We start from the raw sequence: 27,945 nt of genomic DNA, 5'->3' as shown, positions 1-27,945 counted from the left end.
ACCTGTACCCATGGGGCTAATAATACATTATATGTTAATAAAAAATTAAAAATTAAAGAAAATGAAATCTTGCCATTTGCAACAACTTTGATGGAGCTAATGGGGATGATCCTAAGTGAAGTAAGTCAGTCTGAGAAAGACAAATACCATGATTTCACTCATACATGGAATTTAAGAAACAAACCAAAGGAACAAAGAAAAAAGAGACCCTCAACAATATTGAACACATTGTGGTTACCAGAAGGAGGTGGGTAGGGGGAACGGTGAATAGGTAAAGGGGATTAGGAGTGCACTTATCCTGACAAGCACTGAGGAATGTATAGAATTGTTGAATCACTATATTGCACACCTGAAACTAATATAACACTGTAAGTTAACTATACTGGAATTTTAAATGTAAAGAGATTAATAGTCTACATCAGAAGACAATAATTTCTTGTCCATATCAGTGAATTTAGTATATGTGTGAGAGTCATTAGTCACTTATAAAGGAACTTCTCTATGAGGAATAACTCATAGAGAAATCATGAATGCCCAAGGAAGCTCATTGATCTTGGTACTTTCTCTTGAATAAGCCATTCAACCCTATAGCTCAATACCTGTCTGAGGAGTTGATTATTCACCAGCAGTGCTGGAAACACTGTTGGGGAAGACATATGGCCCAGGAAATGCACAGTTGAAGGACATGAACGGCTTGCTCACCCAGCTTCATGCACAGCCTCCAAAGACCCACACAGCCCTTCCATCCTGGTCCTGTCTCCACTAAGGCTCCCATCGTCCTCCAAACGCCAGCTGCATGAGTCTCCTTTCCATTTTGTTTTGTTGTAAAAGCCAATGTCATTTCTGTTTCAGGGCCTGGAATGTAGCTTTCTTATATTTTCACTTGGCTGTGTGCTTGTCATCCTGGTCTCCGCTCATGGGTCACCACCTTAGAGAAAGAACTTTCATCACCGGATCTAATGGTGCTTCTACCATAACCAGAGACTTCCAAATACATTAGATAAATTTGATTTCTCTATAGCACTTATAAGCATCAGAAATTATTATATTTATGGATATGTTCCTTTGGTACATATTCTCCTGTTTGAATATAAATAAGCTCCCTTTGAGCAGTGCCTCTGTCTTTTTACCTCTTTGCACATAGGGCCTAGATAGGCCTAGAATAAGGTAGGGGGAGCTTAGTAAATATTTGCTGAATGTATTCCCACGTTCTGGGGATAGAAGGGCCCATGAAACTAGTGCCCTTATGTGTGGCCTCACAATGGAAACAGATCACGTCCTTTCTGGAACTTCTCATGTGATGGGAACCTTGTGTTTCCCCCTCAAAGCAAAGAGAAAATAAAGTCCCTGAGCACCACGTAGCCCACAGTGAGGAGAAAAAGGTTAGGAAAGACATGAACCTTGGCAAGAGATCCAAAAGAGACTGGTCTATGAAATAAAAAAGTGTGGGTCAGGAAAAGGAACAGAGTCCACTCCACTGTCCTACCCCTGACAGCACCGCTCTGAGATCAATCACCAGGAAATCTGGCACTGAGGAAATTTAGCACAAAATGTTTAACCAGAAAAAAATCAAACAATTCTCTGGAAAGCTATTGATTACTCCTGCAGCTTTTATTTAAACAAACAAACAAACAATAGTTATTAAAATATGTCTTACCTTGAATATGTTTCAAGTACTGAAAGTTTCTCTCACATAATAAAACAGGAATTCCCATGCTTTATACTGTTTCTATCTCCTGGCTGGATAAGTCATGAGTTCAAACCCTGGAAGTCTGGTTGGTTGATTCTTTTAAGTTCAGAATAATCAACTTGCAGTCATCAAAAATAAGTTAGTGATATATATCGTCCAAAAATTGAACATTCTAGATCATACTTTCTAGCTGACAACTCAGCATGGGTGAACTGATCTTTCTAGGGTCTCAAGGATATAACGGTATAGCCTAATGTATCTGCAAAATTGTCAAACAGAATCAAGAAAATTGAATTCTAATTCTTGTGCTTTTGGTAAGGTCCTTATTTTCCTGAGATTCCATTACTCCCTTCATGTGCCGCACTTTCTGGACTAGATTCAAGACTTTCAAGCCCTAAGAATTCCTCTGTGTCCTAGTAGGTGATAAGATAAGGTAACTCCTAAACCCGAAACCATCTTCCAAAAACTGAGATCCATAAGTCAGATAATAGGAGTTAATCCCATGTTTTAATTCACTCTTTTCTCCTCTGGATCCCATCATCTTCTGGGATTATAGTGGTTACACTGCAGATTTGTTTCCTCTTAATATAGAGCGCTCTCTCTCTCTCTCTCATAGGTCTCTTGGGCACTATATATAGAGATGGGGTGGAGTAATAGTCTTCGATTCCCTAGAAACACTGTGGCTGAAGTGTTCTCCCTGACTCAGATGGTAAAAGTGAGACCAGGGATCCACCATGGTACTTTGTTTGATGCTGGTATGAGAGCATTCTCAAAGGAATAGTCATCACGATCACCATTCACCTTTTTTTTTTTTTTTAATGAGACTGATTTTATGTGAATTAAATTGATAGTTGAAGAGCTTGTACTGGACAAATGTAATGGATGCCTTGGTGTAGAGTCCCCAGTTTCACATAATCACTGAAATCAACCAGGCCATCAGAATGAATGAAGCAAACCAAGGAGGGGGGTAGCGAGGTCTCCCATAACCTAAGGGTGGGTCTCTGATCTTCTGGTCAGTACATCTGAAGACATAACAGCCACTGGTTCTAACTGTTGCCACGTGGAAATACAGGCCTATTATTTTCCCGCTTGATTCTTATGAAGAGAAACCAGAAAAAAAGGATATTTAAATGGAAACTTCCTCTCAAGTTTGAACCCTTAACAACTAATTTATGAGTAAAGAAAACTTTATCTGTGTGCCAGATTTGGCCTATGGATATCAATTTCTATTTTAAGTAATAATTTAATTGCCTTTCTTTTGGATTTCAATTATATACCAAGTATTCCATTTAAATCTCCAAACTCTGTAAATTAGAAATTAAAGTATGTGTATTTCTGTTTTGGAGACTGAGGTAAAGTTATGGAACTTACCTAAGGTTCTGTGGGTTCAACCATAGCCTTCCTACCACTTCTACACATCCACGTAATACAGGCGGTGCCATTCCAGAAGGAGGATGTGGAATGCCTTTTTATTTGTTATATCACCATCATTAATCAAATACTCAATACAGAGTATAAATAAACATACCCCTGGTAGTGGGCTCTTATCGGTCATTATTAGAACTTAAGTGCATTTAATGAAGTAGCCATTAAGTGCCTGCTTAAGTAAATATTTGCAGGGTGGCTTTGAAAATGGAGTTCTGTGCCTCCCTCTATAACTTAGTAACTTCTGCAGGGTTTGCATCTTGTTTCTGGCCCTAGTAAAATTTTGTGTATGTACAGGCAAGCCATCCAATATGTAAATCTAATTCGTGTCTGGACTCAGAATGATGTTAGCTTTCCAATCTTCCCATCACCTCGTCTCCACTCATCAGTATTTCTTCTAGATGACTTTTCTCTAATGCTACCCCTGCTCTGTGTCTTCCCACACCTGTTCTCCTACCAACTCCCACACCATGGCCATGGAGCTACAGAAGGGGGCAGGATGGTGGGGAAGCTTCTAAAATATCACACAAGAATGGTCTCCAAGTTGGCATCGGTTGTGTCTTGCCAACAGTACTGAGGCTGCCAAAGCAGAAGCTCCAGAAATAAAGAACAATGAAAGTGTAAACCTAAGGCTTTATTCCTCCAGATTAGGTTTTTAGAAAAGCAAAAAGTAAAATTTAAAAGAGTCCATGTAAAATAAGTATTTTGTATCTCTCCCCTGTTTTTAGTTGGTAGTTATCAATGTACACTTAAAAAAAAAATCCCTGTGTGCCTCCGGGTTGCCAACGCACTGTCAGCATATCTGGAGTACTTTTATTATTTACTTTTTCAAGATACAGTATCAGGAGCCATAAAATATTGTTTACATAATCTTTGGCGAAAAAGCCATGCCCAGTGAAACCCGCTACAGGAAACCCTCCTATCAGTTCTTTGATGTAGACTTACACTCTTTTGCGTGGTACTTCCTCTTCATGAATATGAGGAATTGATCATTATTGAAGTGTTAAAAATTTGTGGAAAACTTATAAAATAAGTATTCAACATTCACATCATCCGTGGGCCATATTTCCCAGAAAGTAAGTCATGGAAACCATGAATGCAATTGTTAAGATGTGTAATTTATTAAAATGCTTAAATTTTTCTTCAAAATTTTACTCTATTTTTAAAAAAGAATTATATATATACATTATATATGTATTTTCTATGTTTTATGTGTATTTTATACATGTTTATGCATGCATATATATGTATATATAAATACAATAGATACATATATGCTCTGAGTATAAATACAATATATACATATATAGCAATTTGTAGGGTCCAGTATCTAGAATATATAAGGAACTCTTAAAAAATCAATAACAATTTAAAAATGGGCAAAGGACTCGAATAGACATTTGAAATATCTAGAACGGATAAGTCTGCAGCAATAGAAGGCAGACTGGTTGTTGCCAGAGGATAGAGGAAGGAGGAAATGAGGAGAAACTGCTTAATAATAGAGAGTTTTATTTTGAAGTGATAGAAAAGTTTTGGTGCTAGATAGTGGTTGTTGGTTGAGCAACATTGTAAATGTACTAAATGCCATTAAATTATTCACTATAAAAGATTTGATTTTGTTTTGTGAATCTCCTTTCAATAATTTTTTTTTAAATCTGTTTAGAAAAGCTTCATGTGTAATGATTTTTGTATAAGTAATCTATAATAATTTTGGTATCATTTCTAGAATCAGTAAACTTAAGCTTTCAATAGATGAGTATATTCCAGGAAATGAGGTTGTTGGGTGTTTTATAAATATTTATTTTGATTCATCCTCATTGCTAATGGGAGGAATATTTTCATTCTCAATTAAAGAAAAATTAAAATTTGCTAAATCTATCTTAACCAGTTATCATTCACACCAGCACACCTCTGTACACAGAAGAGAGGAAGCCTGTAAGATTCATTACCACCCTCAGTCATTATAGATCCATACCTTATACCTCATGAGCAATCAAAACATTTAGACCTCTCAAATACCAGAAATACCCTTGTCTGACTTTTAAATTCGTTCTTCCATCTCTAGCTCAACTGCTCTAGGCACAGTGGCTCTTCCAAAGCGATGTTGTCAAATACCTGACCTCAGGCTGCCACCTTCTTGGTCCCTCCCTTCCTGCCTCCTCAATAATTTTCAGGAAAACAGTAAGAATGGGCTCTTCTTGCCAAGGCCTGTCTCACTACTATGCCCTGCTCTGAATCCTATGCTCTTTTCATAATCCCAGATTTTTCATCAGAAAGTGAAATCTGCAGCACTTTGAAAGGGTGAAATCCTATTGTGTGACATATCCTAAACTATGGATCTGACTCTTAAAAAACTGGGATGTCCAGTTTTCTTGGAAAGCAGTTTGGAAGGCCCTCAATATATTAAACATAGAGTTATCATATAACCCAGAAACATTACTTCTAGAATTCTTCTTTAGAATTCTTCTAGAATTCTGTTTCACCTAAGAGAATTAAAAACACAGTCCAGACAAAAATTGTGTAGTTGAATGTTTACAATAGCATTATTCATAATAGGTGAAAGTGGAAACAACTCAATATCCATTGATTGACAAATAGTTAAACAAAATGCAGTATATATATTCAATGGAATATTAGTCTTACAAAGGAGTGAAATACTGACACATGCTACAACATTGATGAATCCTTTCTAAATTAAGTAACTGACAAATTCATTCATTCATTCACTCATTCATTCATTTATCTGAGAGAGAGAGTGAGCAAGCACAGAGTCAGACAGAGAGGGAGAAGCAGGCTCCCCACTGAGCAGGGAGCCTGACTCAGGGCTCGATCCCAGGACCCTAAGATCATGACCTGAACCAAAGGCAGACAGACGCTTAACGAACTGAGCCATCCAGGTGTCCCAAGATTGAAGAATCTTGAAAATACTATGCTAAATAAAAGAAGTCAGATGCAAAAGGCCACATACTGAATGATTCCATTTATGTGAAATACACAGAAAATGCAAACATATGAATAGAAAATAGATTAGTGTTCATTAAGATCTGGGAAAGGAACAACAGGGAGCAACTGCAAATGGGCACAGGGCTTCTTTTGGAGATGATGAGAAAAGGTCCAGAAGTAGACAATGATGATAGTTACAACATTGTGAATGCACTAAAAACTACTGAATCATACTTTAAAAGATAAGCTATAAAATACCTGGAATTGCCAATTGTTTAGTCTTTAGACATCTTGCTATCTTAGTCATCTGGTAGCTGTGAACAGTTTCAGACAGCAGTCAAGGCAGATACTGCAGAGGTTACAAGATTTTGCCTAGAATCCCACCACTTCTTTCCAGTCTTGCTCTAGAAAGGCAGTGTGGTCTGGATTCAAATCCAGATGTGGCTTTAAGCAACTTGATTGCCTATCCTAAGCCCCCATCTCATTAATTTTTAAAAACAGAGTCAAACAAATTTAACCCACTGTGCCTTGTAAAAGTCAGACAATAGTATATTCAGAGAGCTTTGCCCACAGAAGGCATTCATTCAGTACCTGGTAGCTATTTCTGTTTTATTAAGGGACTTGCTCCACATTTCTGAAGTCTGAAATAATCTGGCTTTTCACAATTGAAATATATTCCATTTCATTCAAAATTATTCTTATTTTCTAAATTGATTGCCTACAATTGAGACTATATGAATTCCAGGTGAAAAATGAAAAAAAAAAAAAGTAATCACCTGATAAGGTTGGTCGTACTGCATGATAATCACTGGAGGGAATGGCTGTGACATTTTGAAGTATTCAGTCAAATTTATCCCTAAAATTGTTTTATACATGATTCTTCTCATAAACATTGACTGTCCTAAATGATACATTTATGTAGGATGAATGCCCAGAAAAAACATTAGATTCAAATTGGTGCTTAAGAAATCAAATAAAATTTTAAGATGTTCATTGAATCCCCTTTTTTGCAGGGCCTTATGTCTATGTTGAAAGGAAAGAATGCCCAAAAAAGGTACAAGAGCCAGGGCCTTTGACTTGTAGACTTTAGTGGATCAGTGCTTGTGGAGAAGAATGCTAGTGATCGTGGACCAGATCTATGAGATGGGGTGAATCCATTTTTCGACAGCATTAGAAAGGCCCCACTAATAATACTCTAGTGGGCTCTATGAGAAAAAAAAATTATTAAAGTAAAGGTAAAAAAATCATTTTCCTCTGAAAATGTGCCAACAAAGAGAAGATTTACTTTTCAGCAAGAAAGAGTCAGGATTAGAACACAGTCCTGGAGACTTCGGGGCCATAGAACTGTTTCTAAGTGCAGAAACAAATTATTTTTGGTAATTTCTAACAAAATAAAATTATAGATATTAATTCTTTGTGTTTTAAGAATAAAACAGCCAAACAACAATTTGTAATAAAGTAAATAAAACTTCATTTTAAAATAGGATAATAGCCCAGAGGGCTTTTTAAATTACCTCCCACTCTGATTTTGTTATTTTAATATCACCAAAAAACAGGGCATTATCTTTACAATACATCAGATAAAATGTGAGTTGCCAGCAATGAGCAAGTTTCAGGCAGGGGGCAAGTCTGCTTATAAGGCATAATGAATAGAAAAAGTGTTTATAACTCCATTTTGCATTCTCTGCATTTTTTTAGGATACAGATTTCAAATTTTAATTTTCTAATGGCTGAAGTTACTTCCTTTTACAGAAGTCTTTGAAAAATTGCAATGTTTTAATTGGTTCACATTAAAGACTCTTAGAAGCTTGAAGAAAAAAGTCTTTCCAGATGAGCAAGAGGTTGGATAAATGTAATGACATATGGTTTGTTTTTTATAGCTACAATATGCGAAAAATAGAAGCATAACACATGTATTCAATGATATATATGTATTTATACATATAAATATATATTCTGCTTATAAATTATGAGATAAGATTATTTTGTACAAATGTGATTTTGTTTTCTTTCTCTCTCTTGTTCCCTTTATGAATAAAAATAACAAATGAAACTTAGAACAATTTTAAACATCTCATTATACCAGGGATCTAGCAAAAGATAAAATCAATGTATGCAAAGCCATGATGCGACACAGTCCCCTGCTCAGACTTGTGAGCGGGTCTCTCTATAGGGTCTCCGAGCCTCAAGGCAGGAAGATGATCCGATTATCTTAACACTGAACATTCCCTGACCCAGCAGGCTTCCTCTGAATCCTTCCAGATGGATGGGTCACGAACTGTTTCTTCAGTGTTTTTCGGTAAGGATACTTCTCACATCCTCTGGCAAACTCAGAATATCCCCTGGAAGATCCTCCTTTACAGCCCCTGGATCCCCGAGCCCATCGAGTCCCTCACAAGCAGGTAAAGACGTTTGATTATCGCATTCTGTGTACTCAGTTTTTACATTTTCAAAGGCTATGGTCAAATGAGTATGTTTTTTCCTTCAAAGCTAAAAAAAAAAAAATAATGTGAACTTTTCTCTCATGTACTATACCTTATTTATGTATGTATGTGTTTATTTATCTATTTATTTATTTGTGAAGGCTCATGCCTATTTTCAGAAGACCATTGTTGTGGAAAGGAGTGTTCTAACCTACAAAGAACATGGCGTATGGAAAGGATTACCTCTGAGAAGCAAAAAGGAGCCTCAAACTCAAGGCAATTTTACCCATCACCCCTGAGTCTTCTATAACAGAGCAGAGGTATACCTACCCTCAGGACAGGCCTGGGAGAAGATAGAGGAGGAAGGAGCTGTAGTCATCATTCCCTTACCTGTGAATGGTGGGTCCCTTCCACTACCTTCCCTGTAGTTCTTTTCCTGTTATCCAGCTCCTGTCCTGTGCTTCCTTTCACCTCCAGGTTTTGTTGCTACCATGTGTCTCCAGACTACATTGATTTTATCTAGCTCATGCTTTGTAACTAAGGGGTCAAACTCTTCTTTTTTCTTAAGGCTAAATTGGTAAATAACGTTATATAAGTTTCAAGGGTACCACAGTGTAATTCAGTGTTTGTGTATACTACACAGTGATCACAAGTCTAGTTACCACCATCCATGACCATTAAACTGAGCCCCTTCACTCCTCTGCCTGCCTCCAATCCCCTTCCCCTGTAAAAATCACCAATATAGTCTCTATCTGTGAGTTTATTTTTATTTTCTTTGTTCATTTGTTTCGTTTTTCAGATTTCACATTTAAGTGAAATCATATGGTTTTTGCTTTCTCTACCTGACTTGGTTCACTTAGCATAGTACCTTGGAAGTCCATCCACGTTGTCACATACGGCAAGATTTTCTTCTTTTATTATAGTTGAGTAGGATTTTGTTGTGTGTGAGAGTATGCATGTATTCCATTGTGTGTGGAATCCATTCATTTATCGATGGACACTTGTTTCTATATCTAGGCCATTGTAACTAATAATCAGCATAGGGGTGCATATTTCAATATGTTTTCAAATTAGTGTTTTCATACTCTTTAAATAAATACTCAGAAGTGGAATAACTGTATCATATGGTGGTTCTATTTTTAATTTCTTGAGGAATCTCCATACTGTTTTCCACAGTGGCTGCACTAATTTACATTCCCAGCAACAGTGTACAAGAGTTCCCTCTTCTGCACATCCTCTCCAGTACTTGTTGTTTCTTGTCTTTTTGATAATAGCCAGTCTGATAGATGTGAGGTGATACCTTATTGTAGTTTTGACTTGCATTTCACTGCTGATTAGTGATGTTTAACATGTTTTCACGTACCTATTGAACATGTCTGTCTGTCTTCTTTGGAAAAATGTCTATTCAGATCCTCTGCCCATTTTTTAAATCAAGTTGTTCTTTCATTGTTGAGTTGTGTGAGTTGTTTGTATATGTTAAATATTAACTCTCTATCAGATATATATCTCCGATTTAGTAGTTGTCTTGTGTTTTGTCCATGGTTTCCTTCAGCATGCAGAAGTTGTTTTAGTTTGATGTAGTCCCATGCATTCCTATTTGTTTATTTTTGCTTTTGTTGCCCTTGCCTCTGGAGTCAGATCCAAAAGTATTCATCAGGATATTAGGGCTTACCACTTGTGTGTTTTCTTCTAAGATTTTCGTGGTTTCGGGTCTTATATTCAAGTCTTTAATTCATTTTGAGTTAATTTTTCTGTATGGTGTTAGTGGTCCAATTTTATTCTTTGCATGTGGCTGTTCAATTTTTCAACACCATTTCTTGAAGAGACTGTCTTTTCATTATTTGTATATTTTTGCCTCCTCTGTCAACAATTAATTGACCATATATGTGAGATTTTATTTCTGGACTCTATTCTGTTTCATTGATCTATGGGTCTGTTTTTATGCCAATACCATACTGTTTGGTTACTATAATCTTGTAATATAGTTTGAAATTAGGGAGCATGATATCACCAGCTTTTTTCTTTCTCAAGATCTCTTTGGCTATTCAGAATTATTTACGATTCCATACAAATTTTTAAATTATGTGTTCTAGGTCTGTGAAAATACATTGGAATGGTACTGGAATTTTGATAGGGATTTCATTGAACCTATAGATTGCTTTCGAGACTATGAACCTTTTAATAATGTTAATTCTACCAGTCCATGAGCATAGAATATCTTTTCATTTATTTGTGTCTTCATTTTTGTTTTAATATCTTACATCTTCTCCTCTTTCATTTCTGATTTTATTTTCTTGTGCCCTCTTTTTCCCCCCTTGGTGAGTCCAGTTAAAGGTTTGTCAATTCCGTTTATCTTTTCAAAGAACAACTCTTAATTTTATTGATCTTTTCTATTGTCATTTATTTCTTCTCTGATCTTTATTATTTCCTTCCTTCTGCTTCAACTTTATGCTTTTTTAATTCTTTTTTCCCTAGTTCCTTGAGGTGTAGAGCTAGATTGTTTATTTGAGATTTTTCTTATTTGTTGAAGTAGGTTATATTTAAACTTCCCTCTAAAAACTGTTTTTTGCTGTATACCACAGATTTCAGACTGTTGTATTTCCATTTTTATTTTGTCTCCAGGCGTTTTTAAATTTCTCCTTTGATTTCTTTGTTGAACCATTAGTTGTTCAGTACCACGTTGTTTAATCTTCACATATTTGTGATTTTTCCAGTTTTCTTCCTATGATTGATTTTTAGTTTTACACCATTGTGGTCTGAAAAGATGTTTGGTATAATTTCAATATTTTTAAGTTTATTGAGACTTCTTTTCTGACCTAATACACTAGCTATCCTTCAAAAAAAAAAAAATAGGAGTTTATCATCACTAAAGTGACCTTACAAGAAATGGTAAAAGGACTTCTTTAAGCCAAAAGGAAAAACCACAAACTGATAACTACATATAAAGGTGAAGATAACACTGTCAAATGCAAATACCTAATAAAGTTAGTGGATTAATCGCTTGTAAATCTAATATGAAGATTGAAAGACAGAAAATACTAAAATTTTAAGTGTAATAGTTAGTTAAGAAACGAAATAAAAATCTATACATACATACAAAGCAAAAATCTGTAGTAGATACACAAATGAAAATGAGAAAGGAATCCAGACATAACACTAAAGACAATCACCAAATAACAAGAGAAGAAAACAAGACAAGAGAAAAGGAACAGAGAGAAACTACAAAAAAAGCCAGAAAATCACCAACAAAATAGCAATAAATACATTCCTGTCAGTAATTGTAAATGGACTAAGTGTTCCAATTAAGAAGTATAGAGTGACTGAGTGGACAAAAGAACCAACCAAGACGCATCTATGTGTTACCTACAAAAGACTCACTTCAGATCTAACAACACACACAGACTGAAAGTGAAGGGATAAGAAAAGATATCCCATGCAAAAGGAAGCAAAAAGAAAGCTGGGGTAGTTATATTTGTATTAGACAAAATAGATTTTAAAATAAAGAGCATGATTAAAGACAAAGAAGGGTATTATTGTGTAATGATAAGGGGGTCAATCCAACCAGAGGATATAAAATCTGTAAATATTTATTCACCCAATATAGGGGCACCTAAATCTATAAAGCAAATATTAACAGACCTAAAAGGTGAAATGGACAGCAATGCAATAATAACAGGAGACTTTAATACCCCACTTATATCAATGGATAGATCATCCAGACAGAAAAGCAATAAGGAAACATTGGCCTTAAAAGACATATTACCCAGATGGACTTAATACATATATACAGAACATTCCATCCAAAAACAGCAGAATATACATTCTTTTCTAGTGCACATGGAATATTTCTTTTTAGCTATTTGAATATTCATGCTACTCCCTCTGGCCTACAAAATTTTTGTTGAAATATTAGGTGATAATCTTACAGGGGTTCCCTTTTATATAGCAAGTTGTTTCTTTCTTATTGCTTTTAATATTCTCTCTTCCTCTTTAATGTTTGACAGTTTGATTATAACTTGTGGTTGTGTGGATCTCTTTGGGTCCATCTTGTTTAGAACTCTCTGTTCTTTCTGGAGCTGGATGTCCTTTTCCTTCCCCAGTTTAGGGAAGTTTTCAGCCATTATTTCTTCAAATAATTTTTCTATCCCTTTCTCTCTTCTTCTTCTTCTGGGACCACTATAATGTGGATATTATTTCATATGATGTTGTCCTACAGGGTGAAAGGTCAAACTCTGGCTTTCAAAGGAACTGATTAATTAGTGCTAATTCCCCACGCCACACTTATTTTATTATAGTTTTCATTTGACTTATTTTGGGGGAAGATTCATACTTACGTGGTATAAGCAGAATCACATAATAAATCCTGTTTACTTATCAGCCAACTCAACAATTGTCAGTATTCAGCCATGCTAATGTGATTTATACTTCGACCAACAGCTCTTTTTATTTTTGTGTTTTTAAAAGATATTATTTACTTATTTATTTAATTTCATTTTAGCAGGAGGGGCAGGGAGGGAGAGAGAGAATCTCAGGCACACTCCACACTGAGCATGGAGCCTGATGCAGGGCTCTATGCCAGGATCCTGCGATCATGACCTGAGCTGAAAGCAAGAGTCACACATTTAACCAACTGTACCACCCAGGGACCCTCTCTTTTTAAGTTATACAATTTTTTTCTTTTAGTTAAAATTTATATAAATCAAATTTATATAAATCTGATTTTTTAATCTTAGTTTTGCCTGTTCTTGAACTTCTAAAAACAGATTCATCCGGTATGCAGTATTTTTGTGAGTCCTCACTCAGCATATCTGTGAAATTCATCCACATTGGTGCCAGTACCAGTTTTTCATTCTTTTTTGTTATTGTTGTTCAGTAGTATTCCACTGTATAAATTCCATACCACAGTTTGTGTAATATTTTACTTTCTGACAATTGTTTCCAATCTTAGCTATAGCTAGAAAGCTCCTGTGAATGTTTTTGTGAGTCTTTTTGTAGATAAATATTTTCATTTCTCTTTAGTGAAATTACTAGGTCAAAGGCTAATTATTTAGGAAGAGGTATTTAACCTCTTCTCAGAGTGGTTGTGCTGTCACTTCTTTTTATATTGTATTTCTTTGTTATTTTGAATTGATAATTAAATCAAGTGGACAAAAACCCCCAAAGTATAACAAGTATATATTGAGAAGCATTCTTGGCATCTGTTTCTGTCTACCTCACTGGTCCATACTGCAGCTGAGTGCTTCCATTAGTTTCTTGTGCATTCTTCCAATTATTTTAAATGCAGTGATTAAATAAACATATATTTGTCCCATTCCCTCTCCTAACTCAAAAGTGGCCTACTATGTATTTCCAAAATGCCCCTCCCTATTTTCACCTAACAATATATCTTGGAGTCTTTCTATATTGGTGAATAAAGAGCTTCCTCATTGTTTTTTCTGAACCCTGCTCTATTGATGGTTCCAACTTGTTATTATTATACACAATGCTGCAATGAAGAGCCTTGTACCTACATCATTACATACATATGTAGTAATAAAGTTGGGATAAACTTTCAGAGTGATGCTTTAGCCTTATGAGGCCAGGGGTTGTAAATATTTGTAATTTTGTAATATTGTCAAATTGTGCCCCCAAACATGCTATAACATGTTGTGCTCCCATTGTTCATGCAAGAGAAAACTCCTTGTCCATAGTCTTGCTACCAGAGAGTAGTGATCTTTGCCACTCTCAAATATTTCAACCAACTATTCTGAACAGCTTAGCAAAATAAACATACAAAACTCCTGTAATCCATGATTTCATAAGGTGAGGTCCTAAGAAGAACCCACTACATAATTTGTGGGACAAAGTGCAAAACAAAAATGCAGAGCCCTTATTCAAAAGTTATTAAGAATTTCAAGATGATTGGAGCAGAGTATTAGGCCAAGCACAGGGCCCTTCTAAACATGTGATCTCTTGCAACAGCATAGGTTTTAAGCCATAAAAGTTGTCCCAGCTCCTAAGCATCATAAAGAAGGCAAGTAATCTTTGAATAGATACCTTATTCTACCTTAAAATTTGATGCATATTTTTGTACTACTCCATATAATAATTATGTTTTATATTACTTCTATTAAGTCAAACTGATGTTTCAGGAAAGTATATCATAGCTAGGATGTGGCAGTGCCTCCTGGCAGCCATTAAGTATCTCCTGTAGTCTGATGGGAAAACTCTAGATGGCATATCCCATAATTTCCCTGCTTCCAGACAAACTATTTAACACTAGTCATTTAACTATAAGGACCCCACTTTCTTTGCCTCGCATCTGAATGACCAAATAACTGTTGTGATGGGAATGGAAGGCCAAGTGGAAGCTGGTGTGGAGCAGTCATTGGAAGAAGATCCATAAGCCCACAATTGTATTGATGTTTGTCTTGATTTCTGATAATATGATGTCCATCAAGGAGACTGCTCTGCCCCTGCTAAGTAGGAGAACAGTGCTCTGTACAATGAGGCTTGGAATGCCTCTGCATTTTCAGAATGTTTGTTATTAATGGTATTGGGGACTGCCAAGAACCAGTGTAGGGGGGCTGGAGATGAAGCCAGAGGAAATTTCCTCAAAGAACTTGGGATAGTTCCTTCTGAAGTAATAGAAAGCAAGTGCAGTGGAAGGAAACAAGTTTTGTAGTAAGATATTGGAAGGGAACAAAGCCAGGTGCTGGGTTAAGGGCTTTTATACAACATCTCCAGACACCTCTTCTCCCCCACACCCCCCCCCCCCCCCCCCGCGCGCCCCGTGCCCACTCCCTCCCCCCTCCCCCGTTAGGACTGCTCCAGAAACAGACAACATCTGAAAAGAAGATAGACACAGAGGACTGAAGAGACATCTATTCAAATAGGCAAAGAGGAATAATAGAACTGAATGTCAAACAATTACTACAAATATAGCCAGTATACTCAGGAGGGAAGAGGGAAGAACAACTCCATAGTAAGCTATCTACACTTTAAAGCCATTTCTCTGTTTTTAAGTGTTAATCCAGACTGTCCAGAGGAGGGCCACCTTTCTTGCTCTTTCGCCCCCCCTGCTGGCAGTGCTAAGAAGCAATCCTCCGGTGAAAATACCAGCAAGCGTTGAGAAAAGAAAACAAGGTAGGTATTTTATGCAGCCATACTTCTAAGACTTTAATATGCATATGAATTGCCTGGGAATCTTGGTAAAATGCAGATTCTTATTGGGTAAGTCTGGGTTTGGGCCTGAGTGTCTGCATTCCTAGCAAGCTCCCAGGTGATGTGGGTTTTGGGACCACACTTTGAATCACCATCAGTAACCTCCAGCACTAACTCTCTTCTTCTCTTCCTGAGGTCTCCCAATTTCACATAGAACTTATCTCTATGGTCTTTAACTGGCTCTACATCCAACAGTGGGTCCAATCCACAGGTGAAAAATGAGATGTTTCTCCAGTTGCTTCCACGATTTACTTCCGTACGAGTCATCCGCTTTGTCATTCAGTTGATGATATCCAAATACTGGAATCTAGCTAGGAGATATGGCAATAATTTTGTCATATGGAATCACAGTTTTATCTTACAAGGCTCTTGTGACCAATCCTCTCATTTTGCAGGTGAAGAAGCTGAGGCACTAGGAGAGTGTGTGACTTGACCATGGTCCCACAGTTTGTGGACAGGAGCCAGACCAAAATCGAATTACACCGACACTGTTCTCATGCTGCCTGTCCAGGTCATTTCACGTTTTTCTCTTTCTCTAAAATGGCCAAACTCACATCTGCTAAATCTTATGCATCATTAGATTCCTAAATGGCAGATCACAAAACTCAGGAAATGTGACAGTATGCATCTCATGTCAAGAGTTTTCCTCAAATTTGTTCTTTTATGAATTAGTGTCAGGGTCTCTTATCAACACAGTTAGTCTTTATGTATCCAACATAAGAAAAAAGAAGTATGAGTTCCTGTCTTATTATCATCACCTATCTCGGATGTTTAATCCTCATTTTGCTTTATTCTTTCTGCCTGAATCCAGTTTGCTACAACAGGGCACATTAGGTCTTAAGCGATCTTTTTAAAAATTCCCCTCCAAAATAATACAAATTAATTCCATAGGGTGGGGATGAGAAGATTCTTATTGAGTATGTGTTGAGTGAATGATTTATTATTTGGGTAGGTGATAGAATGAACTGGTTATTGCATTCAGATAAGTGTCTCATAACTAGACAGCAAAAGAAAGGACTTGTAAGACCCTCCAATGAGGCCCTGCTCAGAGTGAGATCAGCCATAAACCATGTAATTTCCATGTTTGGTGGTTTTTGTTTTTTGTTTTTTGTTTTTTGTCTTCGGCATCAGAATTCACTTTAGAGTACTTAAGTGATTTTCATGCCTGACTGACAGTGAAGGGTGAATTTCCAAATTGCCCTTTTCCATTCCCAACAACAACAACGAAAAGAAGCAGGAGAGTAAATAAAAAGTTTCCTGGTCCCAGAGGCCCCACCCAGCATACGCATAGAATGCAGATGAGCAAAGTGAGTGGGCGAGTGAAATCGTTTGTAACAAAAACTCATTATTTACAGATGAGAAATTTATATTGTCAGCGTAATATCTGTGAGTCTGAACAACGCTGAGAGTATATAAACCCAGTGGGCTCGGCTGCACAAGTACAGGGCTCAGGACAAAGCACATCCAGAGGTCCGAAAAGGGGGCTTGGTCTCTCTCCACCTGCTCTGTTCCAGTCAGAAGGTAAGATGACCAGTGAGGGACCGCAAGACTGTAAATCCTGCTTGGGGTGCTGATAGGTATTTTTAAGGAGGCAAAGTATTATGAATGAAGTCCTGTTTTTTCATCTTAAGCCTTATTGCTATTAGTTCACGGGGGCAGAATGGAGATGAAAAAGTGACATAAAATGCATTTACATATATTTAATTCAACCTAGTGAAGCTGAACAGTGAATGGGATAACAATTCCATGCAAAGATATAAAATAGAAAGAAAGATAAAGATTTCGAATCAATGTCCTTATTATAAGATTTAACTGTTATGAGAACTGCATTTTTAAATAAGTGGTAACATTTTGAAAAATAAATATTTTCCTTGAGTTTGATAAATGTGTATACTACTTTGAACAGAAGGCGCCTTTTAAATTCAGCAGAAATGTGTCCATTAGAGAAGCTATAACAGCAATTGCTCCTTACCAATGAAAACTTATGGTTTTCTAAAAGAGCAGAATCAACATCATCTTTCAAATATTCAAATTTCTGATAAGTCTATCAAAAAAAAAAAATCGAGTCCATGAAATCAGCTCGTTGTAAATGAGACAGAGCATATCTGGTGCAAAGACAAATATAGTCAATTATTGGGAAGGCTTTGGATGGAACTGAGTAAAACCACTGATTAATAATTCCTTACTATGTATTAAAAACCAATAATAATAAATAATATATCTAAAATGTCCACATTCTGAAATGAAATTTTAGTAAATCTCTTTAGGAAAAAAAAAAACAAAACAGATGTTCTAAAGTACCTATTCAGGTTCTTAAGGATGAAGAACAATTTTACAAAGATCCTCAATGGAGAAAATGACGAAATGGTATGTTTTTGAAATGAACCAACCAGTTCAAAAAGTACCTATTTGGCCTCCAATACCAATGTATTTGGGGATATAACATAATGTCACCTTGTCAAGGTCTAAGGTTTATCTTCCTAAAAGACTTCCTATACAAAGAAAATGCTATTGTTATGGTATTTTCCTCTACATTTGATTGGAAATGTGTGGGTCTTAAAAAACTGCAGATTCTCTCTTTAGGCTACTGGAAGGGGGGTGATTAAAATTCTTCTTTTATTGAGTAGGAGCTTGACCTAAAATAACATAAATACTAGCTTTCTCAGTAGTGGCAGTCAAACAATCTTATTCTTAAAATTTTCACAATTCCGCAGGCTTCCACTAAATGAAAAGAAATGATATTTTTAAAAAGCAGTTTCTTTTTCAGTGGAACTCATTTTATTGTCTGTAGAGGACTTCAGATATTCACTTCTGTACTGTTGCTTCTCTTTAGGTCAGTTCCCACCGTGGCAGAATCCCACCTGTTCTAAATCTGCTTCCATAGAACATATTAGAAAATATTGTCCAATCTTTTGCAACTTTGTGTAGAAGGAATTATTTAGGACTAAACTGACTTTTTTTTTTCCAAGATTGTATTCATTTATTTGACAGAGAGAGATCATAAGTAGGCAGAGAGGCAGGCAAAGAGGGGGAAGCAGTCTCCCTGCTGAGCAGAAAGCCCTATGCAAGGCTCAATCCCAGGACCCTGGGATCATGACCTGAGCTGAAGGCAGAGGCTTAACCCACTGAGCCACCCAGGTTCCCCCTAAACTGACTTTTTAACAGTAAGGTAACCCTAAAAAGAAATGCTTGCTTTAATTTTTTAAAAATTCCCCAAAGCCTGAACTTACAATTGAGAATTTTAACCAGAAGACACAACCTGCATATGTGATAAAGTTTCCGAAGTTTGCCAACGAGGTAAACTGAAGTGGAGCAAAATGCAAAATTAGTAACTTAATACTGATGAATATGTAATTCTTATTTTGTTGCTTTGTCTAACTGATCACTTAATCCACAAAGACAATACTTCAAAGAAAGAAAAAAAATAGCATTGCAGGTACTGCGGTCTCCATGTTTTAGCACCAAAGATAGTAAATATGGCAAGAATGTTCAAGAAAAGATTGATAGTTTAAAATGATAATATTTGTAAAATCTTTCTTTCAGACCAAATGCCATGTGCTAAAAATACTCATTCAAATTATTTATGGATAAGTATAATCAAACTTGGATTGAAATCCCCACTTCTCAAGGTAGACACGGTCTGTCTCAAAAGTAACAGAGAGAACTCCAAGACAAACATCAGACTCAAAGTTTTCATGCAGTTAAATAGAGGAGCTTGCCCTGTGGGGACACACGACTGCCCCGCATTCATGTTGATTCCCGCCCATCCACACTGCCTCATCATGTCCTTGGCATCCAGTGGCTTCACAGGGCATCTGCTTGAGAGATGAAGACAAGCAAACAGGTGTATCGTACAACCAGGCCTAGGGTGTCAGTAACAGTGAATGACACGTCCTGGACTAAGTCCAATTATAAAACAACCTGGGGACTTCCAAGGCTTCAGAAGCAAGCATTAATTTTCTTTATGACAGTGATCTCTTAGTTTCTTGGTTGTGATTGTTCAAGTTGCCAGAAGCATTAGTTCTTGTTGCAAATTGCTTGTCTTTAAAATGATTTTTCCCTTTAATTTAGAACAGGTCAAAGCACCCTAAAATACCTCAAATCTGTTGGCCGCTTTATAATTACAAAGTCTAGACCAAGTTACACTATTTAAAATATAAATGAATAATACATCTGAACCGACAGCTGGTATGCCAAGTTGTAGCCTGAGGCTGCTTTAAGATGGTTGAAATGCAGTATAATGTAAATGCTTGGAAGTGGAGGACTATTAATTGAAAGCCAGACTGATAGTGAAGGGGGTGGCATTATGGATAAGGTGCCATTCAGGCTAACCATATGTAGCATATCATCTACAGTAGATATTTTAAATGTTTATCATGGACATTTTTAATTTCAAGTCTGGAAATGAGCCTTCTAAACATTAACACAAGTGTCCTACACTAATGAAAAAGCTTAGTTGGTGGTACACATCTTTTTTTTTTTTTTTTAATTGGGTGGAACATATCTTTTGTATCCTTTTTGTCACCAAACAAAATCTGGGGGCAAATAGAATCTACTATTTGAAATTAAGCTGGGAACCTGGTCAGAGTAAAATTGGTGACTAGCTTATTCTTTTTAGTTGTAATATTTACTTAGTCAAAATCGAATTAATTTAATCTGATGGGTTCAAATACGGTTTGTGGTCTCCCCCCTGTCCCCCAGTCCAAGCCTCTGACTCTATGTTCCCACAGGCAGCAAAAATGAAAAGCATTTACTTTGTGGCTGGATTGTTTGTAATGCTGGTACAAGGCAGCTGGCAACGTTCCCTTCAAGACACAGAGGAGAAATCCAGGTATTAAATCCTTAGATTTGAACTAACGTAACATTATGGTTAGAATAGAGCTCGTAAAAGCTATGATTAGTGAATAGGTCTGAGTAAAATACTCTGTACGTTTTCCAAATGTTCAAAGTATCATTGTGATAAAGGCTTTTCTGCAGAATAGATCAGAGTGTGTGCTATCTCACAACCAAAGGGGTGGTCAATGTTAAAAATCTGTTACACAGGAAATTATAGCTCTTTGACATCTTCAGCTGATCCTATCTATCTGTTCATTACACACTGTAGAGTAGATTATTTTAATTATTTCTACCAACTTTGTGTCTTTTACTCTTTTTAAAAAATAATGGTTGGTTGCTAATTGTGAAAGTAGCATGTGTTGGTGATGGAAAATTTTTAAAAACATGAAAAATTTTTTCAAGTACTCAAACTTCACTATTCAGAGAAAACTACTCAGAATTCTAAAATTTGGTGTATTACTTTCCTGTATTTTATGTGCACTATACAGTGCACATAAATATTATGCACTATACATAAATATATCCCAGGTACTATGCTTTTTTTCTATTTTTTCTTTTTCATTACATTGCCAATTTTTTCTTATGTCATTAAAAATATCTATTAAATGTATGACCCTTTAATGACTGCATACTATTTCATCTCATAAATGTGTAATATTTATCTAGTTATTCTTCCTTTATTGAACACTTAAGAATTCTTCAAATTTTCCCACAAAGAATGCTGCAAATAACATTTTCCCCTACATTTCTTACTATTTTCTGAGGATAGATTTCTAGTTGTAGAATTACTATGTCAAAGGGTTTGAATGAGTCTAAATTTTTTATATTATCTTGCCAACTTGCTTTCCAGAAAAGTCACACACATACACACTCCCATCAGCAGGATAGAAATACTTCTTTCACACTATCCTCCACAGTATTTAATCTTTACTAATTTGACAGGTAGAGATAATATCTCATTTCTATTTCTGAGTATTAATCACATTGAGTATTTCCCCAAATTTACCATGCCAACCAACTGTTGATTACTGGCATGCATATTATCCACCATACAGTTTCAAATGACCAAGTGAACTTTCTTGTCTTTTTTTTTTTTTTTTTGAGTGTTTGTCTTTCTTCCACCATTAGCTACCATATAACCAAGTCACTGAGCTACTTGTTTATATTAATATATCCAAAAACACAATTAGGGACATAAATCTGCTGCTGTCCAACAAATGAGGTGTAATTTTTTACTCTTTTAAAATACTGAAGCCACTGAACTCTTTTTCATTTTTAGTGTAAACATGAGTAGATGCATTAAGTGGAAAAGAAAAGATTTCTTTAATCCCATTTCAGAAAAGAGAAGCCAGTTGAAAAATCTACTACTAGAATTCAGAATCAGAGTATATTCAATTCCAATAAAAGTGTGGAATTCCCATGGCAAGCTAAAGGTGTCTTTGAACTACCCACTGAAATTCTCAAGACACCTGCCTTCCAGCTTCATATAGTACAGTATTTTGTAAAGAAGATGCTGTTCAACGGATTCTACTCTTAAGAAGACATTTATTTGCACCAATTACTGTTCTTCACAGATCATTCCCAGCTCCTCAGACAGACCTGCTCAGTGATCCAGATCAGATGAGTGAAGACAAGCGCCATTCCCAGGGCACATTCACCAGTGACTACAGCAAGTATCTGGACTCCAGGCGTGCCCAGGATTTTGTGCAGTGGTTGATGAGCACCAAGAGAAACAAGTAAGGATCTGAACGTGGTCCAAAAGTTGCACACAAATGTATTACATAAATATGTCTAAAATTTCTCTCCCGACTTCTTCTACTTCTTCTTCTTTTTCTTCTTCTTCTTCTTTTTTTATCATGCTCCTCAAAACATGCCCATAAACTCTTCCAATTTTGATGATTTTCAAGGTTGGTTATGCTATCCTTTGTATTATTCCTCTGAATGCCCTCCCCACACTACCCCTCCAATTCTCTTACCTACCCTCCAATGGGACATAGATTTTAAATGATATTCCCAACTGTGTCTTGACCCATTTCCCTTTAAAATCGGAAGTTGACTTTGTGGACCTGCAAGGTTAGGATTCTAATTTCTCACAAAAGGATAGAGCAAATTCAACTATCCCTTGTAGGGTTCAAACTCATGACTGTGATCATATTAAAAGTATCCTCTAGCCAAGTTATCATGGTAAGGAATGGAAACAGATGCAGTCTTTTTCTTATAGAATACAATCCAAGATACACATTTAAAATTACAGCCTAGCTGCACAGCATAAAGAGAGAAGAAGGCAAATAAGAACACAAGCCTATCGTAAGGCATACATTTTAATGTTGGATTTTCTTTGACAGTGTTGGGTTTTTTGCTACATCTAGGCTACTGGAGGAAATCATCCGCAAGGGTTTCACAGAGATGGTGGAATTTCACAATTTCTTTGGAGGGTGGCCCACAAGGGGAAGGGAGTTATGCATACAAAGTAGCTGAAGGAATCTAAAAATCAGGAAAAGGGCATAGATTTGTCTGCATAGAATAGAGAAGGGAGAGAGGAAGTGAGAGCAAGAGAGTGAACAGAGCCAGCAGGAGAAAAAGGAGTGGCAGAGTGGTTGACCTAAAGGTCTTAAAGAGGAATTGCAGCTGCAAGGAAGATGGCGGTCACGGCCAGAGCAGACACTGGGAGAAGTCTCTGCCAAGGACTACAGATGAGGCCATTGGTAAAATGTGGGAAATCACAAATTTGAGAAAATGAAAACAAGTGTCCTCACTTCTAGGAAGGGAATGCCACAACGGGGTAAACCAACAGAAAACAATTTTTTTGTCAGGCGATTTCTGTTGTGTGTTTAAGATCAACCTTCTTAAGAACCTAGGGGAAACTGAGGGCAGCTTGTCCCCTTTTACACAAAGGGCTCTGTACACCCTTGGAGGATAAAATGGAGTCCTCTTCTTAGCTATCCTCATGGCTGGCCCATCACACATTCCCTTTAATCTATTATCATGTGGTCATTTTGATGATATTTTGAGATAATCCTTTGCTTTCCTTTGCACCATCTCATTAACTCTGACCCCTTATGGACTAATAACAAACAGCTGCCTTGCTTGCAAGTAGCACAGCACAGTGAAGAGCCCAACATATATTGAGACTGAAGTAAACACAGCTTAATGATCAATGGCACAGACAAACAGGGGAGGTGAAAACGGGTGTGCTGGGTAGAGTGGAGGGGCTTTAGCCCGCCTTTGTTGTTACTAGCCCTCTCCCATCAACCTTGGATCCAGATAATTAATGTAGCTTCAGAATGATCCCCTGGCCACCCTCATCTCCCAGATCTTCCTCAGCCCCTTCTACATAGGATCCTGAACCCACTGCTGCACTGCTTAAAGGTGAGAACCATATTGCTAAAGAGACAGATCTTCAACTTAACTTTCACATTTCTTTCAGGAATAACATTGCCAAACGTCATGATGAATTTGAGAGACATGCTGAAGGGACCTTTACCAGTGATGTAAGTTCTTATTTGGAAGGCCAAGCTGCCAAGGAATTCATTGCTTGGCTGGTGAAAGGCCGGGGAAGGCGAGAGTAAGTCTGTACATTCTTATTTAACATTTTTTTTTTTTTTTTTGCATGATGCTGAAAACTTAAACTACACTTATCTATATATGGATCTGGATTACAGAAGCAATTAGTATAGTCTCACAAAGTGAGGAGATAACTTGAATTGGTGGGAGATAGTCTACAAAAGTCTATTCTGTTTTATTTTTTATAGCAAGTGTTAATAATATTTATAATTAATAATCACCCTCTAGTATAGATGAGTTATAATGAGGGTGTTCATTGGTCCACCCAGGACACTCTTGATAACAAAAAGAATGTTTTTGGTAACTGTACCAGGACAATAAGCTTAAACTTGAACTATCTCGGGAAAACCAGAGATAAGGAAAAAGAAGACATAGTGCTGAAACCTGAAAGTCTGACTGCAAATATTTACAGGTGGGATCCCATATACGTGTGTGTCAGGATTCAGGTAAAAACATGATGAATATGAAAAGGAACAAAACTTAAGACATGTAATGAAACACCACTCAACGTACAGATAGGTGGAAACACCCATAGATTTAACGATATGCCCATTTTTTAATAGGGCTGTCATATAGACAACCACTAAATTGTCAAAGTTGAAAATGAAGCTAAAGCCTTTTGGGACTTTCTTGGAACTTACCACAACCAAACAGATTCCTGAACCATCTCATTTTCTCCTGATCATTTTGATTGACATTTGAAATATGAGAGGCAGGAAATTCATGTTCAACTCTTTTTTTTTTTTTTTAAGTGAGATTTAAAACAAGCTCACTGAGACTTAAAGAGATCGTAGACAAAAGGAAACTAGTGTTGTCGCTGACTTTTAAAACATGAATGATCAAACTGATAAAACTCATGGTAAATAGTCACTTACAATTGAGGGTTTTTTTATAGTGTTTTAAAGTAATGCCAAAAATTCTGCTTTACTAAACCATTCAAAAAGAAAACGTTGCATAGACTAAGTTTTAATCCCTTCGTACTGCACTTTGCAAGGCTGTTCAAAATAATCACTAGTTTTAGGAGACAGAACATGTTTTTCTGAGTTACAGACAAATTAAGTCTCAGTAATAACATCTGTGCTGCCAGTACACTAAAATCTTCAAAGTAGCCTGGAATATTGAAAAGGGCAAGAAATTACACAGGTTTGGTTTCCCACCCCAGCCCTACCCTTTCCTACCTAAATCATTCCCTTTCCCACATGCAGGTTTCTGTGAGGCTTTTTCCTAATAGGCCCCTGGAAATAGAAACTGTTTCCCTGGGATCCTCACTCGAGTTACCAAGGACAGGCAATCCGTAAGGACTTACTTAAAACATTTAACTAAGTCCTCCTTTGACCCTTTTTTTCTCAGTTTCCCAGAAGAAGTCGCCATTGTTGAAGAATTACGCCGCAGACATGCTGACGGCTCGTTCTCTGATGAGATGAACACGGTTCTTGATGATCTTGCCACCCGGGACTTTATAAACTGGCTGCTTCAGACCAAAATCACTGAGAGGTAACTGTATTTTAGCTGATTCTGAAAACAACCAGAATTTCCATAAATATTATCATACAGGCTACAGGTTGTTCTCTGTATCAGGGAGAGGGTCTTTATTTTGTCTCTTGGTATAAAATCAAAATTAGGAATCATTAAAGAAAATATTATTATACTCATTTTTGACCATTACAGTCTTCTCCATTCACCCACCTATTCCAAAAACATTTCCTGAGTTCCAACAAGGGACAAGCCATTAGGAACACAGATATGAATAAAACACGAATGTGTTTAGTCATTCACATATTAATGTTACATTAAAAATCACTATCTATATAGACACTTTAGCACTAAGTAAAAAACCAGTACACACAGTATTAGATACTGAATATAGTAAACATTGTTGTAAAAATCTGAACACCAAAACTTAACCACTTATCTTGATAGGTTATGATTGTTTTTTGTAATTATTCATAAACTTTATATTTCTTGATAGGAGAATTTTAGGATAAGTCATCTCTGAATGCAAATGTTTGAAGAGTTCAAAAGACTAAGGGCTTTGTAAGATGAAAAGTTTGACGAACAAGTTTTATCAAAGCAAATCACTGAACTACTTCTTGGATAAATTAATTTTATCATCTCGGTATTAGAGCTGTGCTAAATCACTGCCATTTTTTTTTTTTTTTGATTCCTAGGAAGTAAGTACAATACTCTTCAAGATCATCTTCATATCACCAGCCAGCCACGTGGGATATTTGAAATTTCAAGTTCTGTAAATTTAAGATGTGTATTCTGAAACCATAATGCTTTGCATGCCAATAAATAAATTTTCTTTTAATGTTGTATAGCTAAAGATTGTACATGGAATAACCATTGTCAAAATATTGCTAAAATACCAACTTTAAAATATGAAAATGCAGAAATCTCTCATTTTCTTATTTTGGATGAAGTTTCCTAACCTGCTTACATTAGCAATGAAATTATTTTTCTGTGGTATAATTTGTACATATAAATTATTTTAATCATAATATATCTGCATTTTAATGGTAGGATAAGGGAAGACTAGTAGTCACAGTGGTAAAACTGGGAAGAGACATTCCTCTTGAAATATTTGTCTTAAAAGTGCTCTGCCTTCACTATATCAAAGGTAGATAAATAAAATCTTCAAGCTTCTTCACCATGGTCTGTTTTCTCTCTTCTTCGTGACCCCACTCCCTCCAAACACCTCTTCTTTCTAAGCTCATAGCCCCATGAGCCAAATCTAGTGCCCAGACATGGCCTGATGATTTGAATGGCTGCATGGTGCTTTACCATTTTAGGCCAACACTGAAAAATCATTGTATTTCTATATAAACATATCCACTTCTGGCTTACCTTTTAAAAAATAGACCATCAGGCAATATTAAACCTACAAGACAAATCTCTTCTGGAGATAAGTACCAACTGCCTCATTCTAAGGAATCACATACTCTTAGTCATTTTTGTTTATCTTAAAAAAGAAAACAAAACAGCTCTTAGTTTTGTTGATCCTTCCATTGTTTTTCTGGTCTCCATTTCACTTATTACCACTCTGATCTTTGTTATTTCCTTACTCCTGCCAACTTTGGGTGTACTTTGTTCTTGTTTTTCTAGATCCTGAGATGTAAAGTTAGGGTTATTTATTTGAGAGCTTTCGATTTCCTCAGTACAAACATTTGTCACTTTATCTTTCCATCTAAGAACTGCTTTTGCAGACTCTCGTGCATTTTGGTGTGCTGTGTTTCCATTTTCAATTTGTTTCATGATTTTTTGTTTGTTATAATTTCCTTTTTGATTTCTTCTTGGAGCTATTGGTTTTTTCAGGAATGCGTGGTTTAGTTTCCACATACTTGTAAATTTTTCAGCTCTCCTCTTGTTATTGATTTCCAGTTTCAAGCCAGAAAGGATAGTTGATAGTTGATATGATTTTGGCCTTCTTAAATTTGCTGAGATCTGTTTTGTGGCCTAGTATATGACCCGTTCTGGAAAATGTTCTATATGCACTTAAGAATGTGTATTCTGCTTCTGTTGGATAGAATGTTCTAGAAATGTCTTAGGTCAATTTAGTCTAATGTATGGTTCAAGTTTAACATTTCCTAGTTGATTATATGTCTGGATAATCTGTCCATTGCTAAAACTTGGGTATTATGTCCCCTGCTATGATTACATCATTGTCTATTTCTACCTTTAGATATGTTAGCATTTGCTTAATATATTTAGGAGCTCCTATGTTGGGTGTGTGTATATTTATGACTATTATATCTTTTCAATGAATTGACCCCTTTATTATTATTTAATGGCCTTCTTTCTCTCTTGACTTAAAGTGTATTTTATCTGATGTAAATATAGCTACCCTTCACCTTCTTTTGG

The 27,945-nt window shown here is 36.3% G+C and overlaps 1 protein-coding gene across 1 annotated transcript; it reads left to right on the top strand.

Moving 5' to 3' along the window:
* The first annotated feature begins 20,423 nt into the window (after positions 1 to 20,423).
* Positions 20,424 to 25,582, top strand: GCG (glucagon). Its single transcript, XM_059392754.1, has 4 exons — positions 20,424 to 20,515; positions 22,095 to 22,256; positions 23,948 to 24,085; positions 25,435 to 25,582. Exons 1-4 carry the CDS (start codon positions 20,424 to 20,426, stop codon positions 25,580 to 25,582), a joined length of 540 nt encoding a protein of 179 aa, XP_059248737.1.
* Positions 25,583 to 27,945: the final 2,363 nt, after the last annotated feature.

The sequence above is a fragment of the Mustela nigripes genome, chromosome 3 (assembly GCF_022355385.1).
Source record: "Mustela nigripes isolate SB6536 chromosome 3, MUSNIG.SB6536, whole genome shotgun sequence".
NCBI lineage: Eukaryota > Metazoa > Chordata > Mammalia > Carnivora > Mustelidae > Mustela > Mustela nigripes.
This window is presented reverse-complemented; position numbering and strand designations above follow the sequence as displayed.